The 11,282-nt window shown below is 42.9% G+C and overlaps 1 protein-coding gene across 1 annotated transcript in view; it reads left to right on the forward strand.

Annotated features, from left to right (window-relative positions):
• LOC139391805 (electrogenic aspartate/glutamate antiporter SLC25A13, mitochondrial-like) overlaps nucleotides 1-10,917 on the forward strand; it is a 98,314-nt gene extending 87,397 nt beyond the window's left edge. The window contains exons 17-18 of the mRNA XM_071139361.1: nucleotides 50-140; nucleotides 9,142-10,917. Of these exons, the coding sequence (XP_070995462.1) occupies nucleotides 50-140; nucleotides 9,142-9,325 (275 nt within the window). The 3' untranslated portion in view covers nucleotides 9,326-10,917. The remainder of the gene's footprint in view (nucleotides 1-49; nucleotides 141-9,141) is intronic.
• The last annotated feature ends 365 nt before the right edge of the window (nucleotides 10,918-11,282 follow it).

Below are 11,282 nucleotides of genomic sequence, written 5' to 3' on the forward strand. Positions count from 1 at the left end.
AGTCTAATAGTGAAATAGTGTTATTGAGAGTTGTGGTTTTTCACTGTAGCCCGAGTGTTCCGGTCCTCACCTCAGTTTGGGGTCACCCTGGTGACCTATGAACTCCTGCAGAGGTGGTTCTACGTGGACTTCGGCGGACAGTAAGTCAGAACTCCTCCCTCTCCTCATCTGAATGACATGAGCCTGGCCCGTATTCATAAAGTGTCTCAGCATAGGAGGGCTGATCTAGGATCCACTCCCCCATCCATATAATCTTATTTATTATTAAATTAATACGATTCTATATCAGCACTCTTACTCTGAGACACCTCATGAATAAGGGTCCTGATGTCTTCAGGGATCACACAATAAGACTGAGAAATTCAAAAACCTAAATGTCAGAATGGTCCAGTCGGGAATAATAGCTTCTACTGATTATTGCTGTGTGATACAAAATCATGGTCATTTCTAGCAGCACTTTACTGCCAACCTTTCAACACAGGGAGAGATGTGTAGTTATACAAAGAATAGATTTCCATTTTAAACCATGCAGAGGGTTAAATGAAAAGCTTGGCTACCCATCGTGTGGGTGCACTTCTTTGTCTCCAGAGGAACAAGAAATGCCATGAGACCAAAATAATTTCAGAGTAGATCAGGATAACAGAACCACTAGCTTCAACCATTTACTTGGTCTGCATCCCCAATGGCAACCTATTCCTATTTGTGACGCAGCTCATTACTTGGTGGGATTGATGTGACATTTCCTAAACTACAGAGCTGTGATGTAGGACAGTCCTAAACTACATATATACAGAGCTGTGATGTAGAGCAGTCCTAAACTACAGAGATACAGAGCTGTGATGTAGAGCAGTCCTAAACTACAGAGATACAGAGCTGTGATGTAGGACAGTCCTAAACTACAGAGATACAGAGCTGTGATGTAGAGCAGTCCTAAACTACAGAGATACAGAGCTGTGATGTAGAGCAGTCCTAAACTACAGATATACAGAGCTGTGATGTAGAGCAGTCCTAAACTACAGAGATACAGAGCTGTGATGTAGAGCAGTCCTAAACTACAGAGATAACGAGCTGTGATGTAGAGCAGTCCTAAACTACAGAGATACAGAGCTGTGATGTAGAGCAGTCCTAAACTACAGAGATACAGAGCTGTGATGTAGGACAGTCCTAAACTACAGAGATACAGAGCTGTGATGTAGGACAGTCCTGAACTACAGAGATACAGAGCTGTGATGTAGGACAGTCCTAAACTACAGAGATACAGAGCTGTGATGTAGAGCAGTCCTAAACTACAGAGATACAGAGCTGTGATGTAGGACAGTCCTAAACTACAGAGATACAGAGCTGTGATGTCAGGCAGTCCTAAATTACAGAGATACAGAGCTGTGATGTAGAGCAGTCCTAAACTACAGAGATACAGCGCTGTGATGTAGAGCAGTCCTAAACTACAGAGATACAGAGCTGTGATGTAGAGCAGTCCTAAACTACAGATATACAGAGCTGTGATGTAGAGCAGTCCTAAACTACAGAGATACAGAGCTGTGATGTAGAGCAGTCCTAAACTACAGATATACAGAGCTGTGATGTAGGACAGTCCTAAACTACAGAGATACAGAGCTGTGATGTAGAGCAGTCCTAAACTACAGAGATACAGAGCTGTGATGTAGGACAGTCCTAAACTACAGAGATACAGAGCTGTGATGTAGGACAGTCCTAAACTACAGAGATACATAGCTGTGATGTAGAGCAGTCCTAAACTTCAGAGATACAGAGCTGTGATGTAGGACAGTCCTAAACTACAGAGATACAGAGCTGTGATGTAGAGCAGTCCTAAACTACAGAGATAAAGAGCGGTGATGTAGAGCAGTCCTAAACTACAGAGATACAGAGCTGTGATGTAGAGCAGTCCTAAACTACAGAGATACAGAGCTGTGATGTAGAGCAGTCCTAAACTACAGAGATACAGAGCTGTGATGTAGAGCAGTCCTAAACTACAGAGATACAGAGCTGTGATGTAGAGCAGTCCTAAACTGCAGATATACAGAGCTGTGATGTAGGACAGTCCTAAACTACAGATATACAGAGCTGTGATGTAGGACAGTCCTAAACTACAGAGATACAGAGCTGTGATGTAGGACAGTCCTAAACTACAGATATACAGAGCTGTGATCTAGGACAGTCCTAAACTACATAGATACAGAGCTGTGATGTAGAGCAGTCCTAAACTACAGAGATACAGAGCTGTGATGTAGAGCAGTCCTAAACTACAGAGATACAGAGCTGTGATGTAGGACAGTCCTAAACTACAGATATACAGAGCTGTGATGTAGGACAGTCCTAAACTACAGAGATACAGAGCTGTGATGTAGGACAGTCCTAAACTACAGAGATACAGAGCTGTGATGTAGGACAGTCCTAAACTACAGAGATACAGAGCTGTGATGTAGGACAGTCCTAAACTACAGAGATACAGAGCTGTGATGTAGAGCAGTCCTAAACTACAGAGATACAGAGCTGTGATGTAGAGCAGTCCTAAACTACAGAGATACAGATCTGTGATGTAGGACAGTCCTAAACTACAGAGATACAGAGCTGTGATGTAGAGCAGTCCTAAACTACAGAGATACAGAGCTGTGATGTAGAGCAGTCCTAAACTACAGATATACAGAGCTGTGATGTAGGACAGTCCTAAACTACAGAGATACAGAGCTGTGATGTAGAGCAGTCCTAAACTACAGAGATACAGAGCTGTGATGTAGAGCAATCCTAAACTACAGAGATACAGAGCTGTGATGTAGGACAGTCCTAAACTACAGAGATACATAGCTGTGATGTAGAGCAGTCCTAAACTTCAGAGATACAGAGCTGTGATGTAGGACAGTCCTAAACTACAGAGATACAGAGCTGTGATGTAGGACAGTCCTAAACTACAGAGATACAGAGCTGTGATGTAGAGCAGTCCTAAACTACAGAGATACAGAGCTGTGATGTAGGACAGTCCTAAACTACAGAGATACAGAGCTGTGATGTAGAGCAGTCCTAAACTACAGAGATACAGAGCTGTGATGTCAGGCAGTCCTAAATTACAGAGATACAGAGCTGTGATGTAGGACATTCCTAAACTACAGAGATACAGATCTGTGATGTAGAGCAGTCCTAAACTACAGAGATACAGAGCTGTGATGTAGAGCAGTCCTAAACTACAGAGATACAGAGCTGTGATGTAGAGCAGTCCTAAACTACAGAGATACAGAGCTGTGATGTAGAGCAGTCCTAAACTACAGAGATACAGAGCTGTGATGTAGGACAGTCCTAAACTACAGAGATACAGAGCTGTGATGTAGGACAGTCCTAAACTACAGAGATACAGAGCTGTGATGTAGAGCAGTCCTAAACTACAGAGATACAGAGCTGTGATGTAGGACAGTCCTAAACTACAGAGATACAGAGCTGTGATGTAGAGCAGTCCTAAACTACAGATATACAGAGCTGTGATGTAGAGCAGTCCTAAACTACAGAGATACAGAGCTGTGATGTAGGACAGTCCTAAACTACAGAGATACAGAGCTGTGATGTAGAGCAGTCCTAAACTACAGAGATACAGAGCTGTGATGTAGGACAGTCCTAAACTACAGAGATACAGAGCTGTGATGTAGAGGCAGTCCTAAACTACAGAGATACAGAGCTGTGATGTAGGACAGTCCTAAACTACAGAGATACAGAGCTGTGATGTAGAGCAGTCCTAAACTACAGAGATACAGAGCTGTGATGTAGGACAGTCCTAAACTACAGAGATACAGAGCTGTGATGTAGAGCAGTCCTAAACTACAGAGATACAGAGCTGTGATGTAGGACAGTCCTAAACTACAGAGATACAGAGCTGTGATGTAGAGCAGTCCTAAACTACAGATACAGAGATACAGAGCTGTGATGTAGAGCAGTCCTAAACTACAGAGATACAGAGCTGTGATGTAGGACAGTCCTAAACTACAGAGATACAGAGCTGTGATGTAGAGCAGTCCTAAACTACAGAGATACAGAGCTGTGATGTAGGACAGTCCTAAACTACAGAGATACAGAGCTGTGATGTAGAGCAGTCCTAAACTACAGAGATACAGAGCTGTGATGTAGGACAGTCCTAAACTACAGAGATACAGAGCTGTGATGTAGAGCAGTCCTAAACTACAGAGATACAGAGCTGTGATGTAGAGCAGTCCTAAACTACAGAGATACAGAGCTGTGATGTAGAGCAGTCCTAAACTACAGAGATACAGAGCTGTGATGTAGAGCAGTCCTAAACTACAGAGATACAGAGCTGTGATGTAGGAGCAGTCCTAAACTACAGAGATACAGAGCTGTGATGTAGAGCAGTCCTAAACTACAGAGATACAGAGCTGTGATGTAGGACAGTCCTAAACTACAGAGATACAGAGCTGTGATGTAGAGCAGTCCTAAACTACAGATATACAGAGCTGTGATGTAGGACAGTCCTAAACTACAGAGATACAGAGCTGTGATTTAGAGCAGTTCTAAACTACAGAGATACAGAGCTGTGATGTAGGACAGTCCTAAACTACAGAGATACAGAGCTGTGATGTAGAGCAGTCCTAAACTACAGAGATACAGAGCTGTGATGTAGGACAGTCCTAACTACAGAGATACAGAGCTGTGATTTAGAGCAGTCCTAAACTACAGAGATACAGAGCTGTGATGTAGAGCAGTCCTAAACTACAGATATACAGAGCTGTGATGTAGAGCAGTCCTAAACTACAGAAATACAGAGCTGTGATGTAGGACAGTCCTAACTACAGAGATACAGAGCTGTGATGTAGAGCAGTCCTAAACTACAGAGATACAGAGCTGTGATGTAGGACAGTCCTAAACTACAGAGATACAGAGCTGTGATGTAGAGCAGTCCTAAACTACAGATATACAGAGCTGTGATGTAGGACAGTCCTAAACTACAGAGATACAGAGCTGTGATGTAGAGCAGTCCTAAACTACAGAGATACAGAGCTGTGATGTAGAGCAGTCCTAAACTACAGATATACAGAGCTGTGATGTAGAGCAGTCCTAAACTACAGAGATACAGAGCTGTGATGTAGAACAGTCCTAAACTACAGAGATACAGAGCTGTGATGTAGAGCAGTCCTAAACTACAGAGATACAGAGCTGTGATGTAGAGCAGTCCTAAACTACAGATATACAGAGCTGTGATGTAGAGCAGTCCTAAACTACATAGATACAGAGCTGTGATGTCAGGCAGTCCTAAACTACAGAGATACAGAGCTGTGATGTAGGACAGTCCTAAACTACAGAGATACAGAGCTGTGATGTAGAGCAGTCCTAAACTACAGAGATACAGAGCTGTGATGTCAGGCAGTCCTAAACTACAGAGATACAGAGCTGTGATGTAGAGCAGTCCTAAACTACAGAGATACAGAGCTGTGATATAGAGCAGTCCTAAACTACAGAGATACAGAGCTGTGATGTCAGGCAGTCCTAAACTACAGAGATACAGAGCTGTGATGTAGAACAGTCCTAAACTACAGAGATACAGAGCTGTGATGTAGAGCAGTCCTAAACTACAGAGATACAGAGCTGTGATGTAGGACAGTCCTAAACTACAGAGATACAGAGCTGTGATGTCAGGCAGTCCTAAACTACAGAGATACAGAGCTGTGATGTAGGACAGTCCTAAACTACAGAGATACAGAGCTGTGATGTCAGGCAGTCCTAAACTACAGAGATACAGAGCTGTGATGTAAGACAGTCCTAAACTACAGAGATACAGAGCTGTGATGTCAGGCAGTCCTAAACTACAGAGATACAGAGCTGTGATGTAGAGCAGTCCTAAACTACAGAGATACAGAGCTGTGATGTAGAGCAGTCCTAAACTACAGATATACAGAGCTGTGATGTAGAGCAGTCCTAAACTACAGAGATACAGAGCTGTGATGTAGAGCAGTCCTAAACTACAGAGATACAGAGCTGTGATGTAGGACAGTCCTAAACTACAGAGATACAGAGCTGTGATGTAGGACAGTCCTAAACTACAGAGATACAGAGCTGTGATGTCAGGCAGTCCTAAACTACAGAGATACAGAGCTGTGATGTAGGACAGTCCTAAACTACAGAGATACAGAGCTGTGATGTAGGACAGTCCTAAACTACAGAGATACAGAGCTGTGATGTAGAGCAGTCCTAAACTACAGAGATACAGAGCTGTGATGTAGGACAGTCCTAAACTACAGAGATACAGAGCTGTGATGTAGGACAGTCCTAAACTACAGAGATACAGAGCTGTGATGTAGGACAGTCCTAAACTACAGAGATACAGAGCTGTGATGTCAGGCAGTCCTAAACTACAGAGATACAGAGCTGTGATGTAAGACAGTCCTAAACTACAGAGATACAGAGCTGTGATGTAGGACAGTCCTAAACTACAGAGATACAGAGCTGTGATGTAGAGCAGTCCTAAACTACAGAGATACAGAGCTGTGATGTAAGACAGTCCTAAACTACAGAGATACAGAGCTGTGATGTAAGACAGTCCTAAACTACAGAGATACAGAGCTGTGATGTAGGACAGTCCTAAACTACAGAGATACAGAGCTGTGATGTAAGACAGTCCTAAACTACAGAGATACAGAGCTGTGATGTAGGACAGTCCTAAACTACAGAGATACAGAGCTGTGATGTAGGACAGTCCTAAACTACAGAGATACAGAGCTGTGATGTAGGACAGTCCTAAACTACAGAGATACAGAGCTGTGATGTAGAGCAGTCCTAAACTACAGAGATACAGAGCTGTGATGTAGAGCAGTCCTAAACTACAGAGATACAGAGCTGTGATGTAGGACAGTCCTAAACTACAGAGATACAGAGCTGTGATGTAGAGCAGTCCTAAACTATATAGATACAGAGCTGTGATGTAGGACAGTCCTAAACTACAGAGATACAGAGCTGTGATGTCAGGCAGTCCTAAACTACAGAGATACAGAGCTGTGATGTAGAGCAGTCCTAAACTACAGAGATACAGAGCTGTGATGTAGAGCAGTCCTGAACTACAGAGATACAGAGCTGTGATGTAGAGCAGTCCTAAACTACAGAGATACAGAGCTGTGATGTAGAGCAGTCCTAAACTACAGAGATACAGAGCTGTGATGTAGGACAGTCCTAAACTACAGAGATACAGAGCTGTGATGTAGGACAGTCCTAAACTACAGAGATACAGAGCTGTGATGTAGAGCAGTCCTAAACTACAGAGATACAGAGCTGTGATGTAGAGCAGTCCTAAACTACAGAGATACAGAGCTGTGATGTAGGACAGTCCTAAACTACAGAGATACAGAGCTGTGATGTAGGACAGTCCTAAACTACAGAGATACAGAGCTGTGATGTAGGACAGTCCTAAACTACAGAGATACAGAGCTGTGATGTAGAGCAGTCCTAAACTACAGAGATACAGAGCTGTGATGTAAGACAGTCCTAAACTACAGAGATACAGAGCTGTGATGTAGAGCAGTCCTAAACTACAGAGATACAGAGCTGTGATGTAGAGCAGTCCTAAACTACAGAGATACAGAGCTGTGATGTAGGACAGTCCTAAACTACAGAGATACAGAGCTGTGATGTAGGACAGTCCTAAACTACAGAGATACAGAGCTGTGATGTAGGACAGTCCTAAACTACAGAGATACAGAGCTGTGATGTAGGACAGTCCTAAACTACAGAGATACAGAGCTGTGATGTAGGACAGTCCTAAACTACAGAGATACAGAGCTGTGATGTAGGACAGTCCTAAACTACAGATATACAGAGCTGTGATGTAGGACAGTCCTAAACTACAGAGATACAGATCTGTGATGTAGGACAGTCCTAAACTACAGAGATACAGAGCTGTGATGTAGGACAGTCCTAAACTACAGAGATACAGAGCTGTGATGTAGGACAGTCCTAAACTACAGAGATACAGAGCTGTGATGTAGAGCAGTCCTAAACTACAGAGATACAGAGCTGTGATGTAGGACAGTCCTAAACTACAGAGATACAGAGCTGTGATGTAGAGCAGTCCTAAACTACAGAGATACAGAGCTGTGATGTAGGACAGAGAGAAGCACTTTGACTTGTGCTCTTTCTCATTCCAGCTTTTCGGGGTAAAATTGAGCTCATGTTCCCTGTCGGCACAAACTGGTCACTCTTTAGAATGCACTCTAATGTTCCATTGACCAATAAGAGACAGAGACAGGAGGGCAAGGGGGAGAGTTTTAGGATAAGCGTCACCAAATACATTCCATTCATTATTATACTCTACATGTAATTGTATTGACAGAATTTTGTCAAATACTTTTGGGTTCTTTCACAAATCAGGACCAATGAGTTAGCCAACGAACTGTCCTAATTATTCTGAAATAACACGCATACTGTATGCATAATGTGTCGTCTTCACAGACTTTGCCCCATTTTTAGAAATGTTCAGAAAAATGTTCAGTGAATACTCTACTGCTCAATGGTGTGGTGTGGGTGTGAAATGTGTTCCTTTTTGTCTGTATTGGAAAGATATCACAGAAAGTCGGATATGAAACCATTGTGGGATATTCATTTATTTCTGGTTTCAGTGCTCTGAGGAAAAATAGCACTCTAAAAAATAAAATAATAAATAGCTCTCTCGCCCAGTCTTAATATTCGATTAAGATGTTTATTTTTTGTGGTGGACAATGTTTAATATAAAAACTCTGTTAACTCTTCCCTCTCTCTCGCGCGATCTCTTTTCCCTCGATTAAGATGTTTATTTTTTGTGGTGGACAATGTTTAATATAAAAACTCTGTTAACTCTTCCCTCTCTCTCGCGCGATCTCTTTTCCCCTCCACTTTTGGTTTCTCTCTTTTCTGTCACTCTTTCTCTCTTCCCTTGTTTCTCCTTCCCTCTCTGTCTTTCCCTTCCTCGTCCCCCTCTCTCTCCCCAATCCCTCCTCCTCCCTCTCCCCCTCTTGTCCTTTCTCCCCTCACCCCTCCCTCCTACTCCCTCTCTCTCCTCCTTGCTCCTCCTCCCCCTCCCTCTCTCCACCTCCCTGCTCCCTCCCTTACCCTCTCTCTCCTCCCTCCTCTCTTCTCCCGCCTCCCTCTCTCTCCACACCACAGAAAACCATCTGGCTCGGAGCCGACTCCCAAGTCTCGGATCAGCATGCCGGCGCCCAGTCCCGACCACATCGGAGGCTTCAGGTTGGCCATGGCTACGTTCACTGGCATCGAAAGCAAATTTGGACTCCACCTACCAAGATACAACGTACATGTAATCCCCCCGTCCAAGGAAGACGCCCCTTGAATTGAACTTCCTCTGCCCACACGTAGGGGGCAGAATAGAGCACACACGCAATCGTTACTTGGAATTTTCCACCCGAAAGAGAGGCACATTCTGACTAGTATGATGTGCCTCTTTAGGCTTTAAAGGAAAATATGTATCTATGTTTTAGTTGATATGAGACAAAAAAATAAATAATAAGAAATTATTGAAACAACCTTTATACGTCATGCTCTAAAATCACATCAGGTTGGTTTAGCTTCTGTTTTAGTCTCATATACCCGTAAAGATGACTTTTTGAGTCAGCCTTATTGTGGAGATCAAGGGCTCTATTCAATCTGTGTCGCTGAAGCTAGAAATGTAAAAATAATTTCCTATTGAGCCGACGTCTGCAGCATTTACCGTGAATGCTGTCTCCGCTGACGCGGAAGCGTTGCCATTAAATTAAAATCACGCTGTAACGCTGAATTTCCGTGATACTGATTAGATATAGCCCTAAGTGAAAGCTACAGTACTGACATTGTCTGTCTGGAGTAGTGTCGTTCTGGTTGGTCTTTTAACAGAGTTGTAGTGGGTCTGGCCAGGACTTGAATTAGACCTGGACTGCTTCCTCTTATTACATCATCACTAAAGCCGGGACTCATTCAAAGATGCATTGTCAACAAGCACATTGCACTTGATTTTTTAAGGTAATTTATGCTTGAGCCGACATGCATAGCCTTTACCATGAATGTCAATGTCCGGGTTGACAGTGCAATGTGCTTGTCGACAAAAAAGCCTTTGTTTGAATCCCGGGCCTAACCATATAATGGTGATTTTACTGTCTTTCACCAGAGAGTTTGTCTGATTAGAGCTTATTCTGTTGAGGTTATATCCGTCAAATGGACATGTTTTTATTTCCATGCTAAATGTGATGTTATCGATGGGGAATGTAACACAAGCACGCACATCCGAACAATGATTCTACTGTACAAATGAGAACGAACAGAGAGACATATTTTCATATTGATACGGTTTGCCAAGTTGCTTTTTGGATACTGTGAAGCAAAAACAGGAATAATCTTGATCATGAAAAATATTGACCAAACACTTGAATGTAATACATACTGTTCAGTGTTACCACCATTTGCACCCAGTATTACTACTACTACGGTACTGTACTGCCTGTTATCCTAAGTTGAGTTGTCTGTCAGCTCAAACTGTGTTATGTGTTGAATTAATGTCTATTTAAAGAGTCAGGGCACAGCAGAGCAGAGGGAGAGAGCAGAAAGATGATGTCACTGACTAGCTATACCACGCTACACTACATTACTCTATAATACACCACACTACACTAGACTAGCTGCTCGTTGTCATGCAAGACGCCCGTATTTAAACTTGTACAGGAGAGGAGGATTATATGGTGTGTAATAATTGTGCCTTACTGTATGTATGGCAGCAATATTGAAATATACTGAGTGTACTAAACATTAGGAACAGCTTCCTAATATTAAAATACACTGAGTGTACTAAACATTAAGAACAGCGTCCTAATATTGAGTTGCACCCCCTTTTGCCCACAGAACAGCCTCAATTCGTCAGGGCATGGACTCTACAAGTTGTTGAAAGCGTTCCACAGGGATGCTGGCCCATGTTGACGCCAATGCTTCCCACAGTTCTGTCAAGTTGAATGGTTGTCCTTTGGGTGGTGGACCATTCTTGATACACACAGGAAACTATTGAGTGTGAAAAACCCAGCAGTAATGCAGCTCTTGACACACTCAAACCGGTGCGCCTGGCATCTACTACCATACCCCGTTCAAAGGCATTTAAATCTGTTGTTGAATGGCACACATACATAATTCATGTCTTAATTGTCTCAAGGCTTAAAAATTCATTCTTTAACTTGTCTCCTCCCCTTCATCTACACCGATTGAAGTGGATTTAACAGGTGACATCAATAAGGGATCATACAGTAACTTTCATTTGGATTCACCTGCTC

The sequence above is a fragment of the Oncorhynchus clarkii genome, chromosome 32 (assembly GCF_045791955.1).
Source record: "Oncorhynchus clarkii lewisi isolate Uvic-CL-2024 chromosome 32, UVic_Ocla_1.0, whole genome shotgun sequence".
Classification (NCBI taxonomy): Eukaryota; Metazoa; Chordata; class Actinopteri; order Salmoniformes; family Salmonidae; genus Oncorhynchus; species Oncorhynchus clarkii.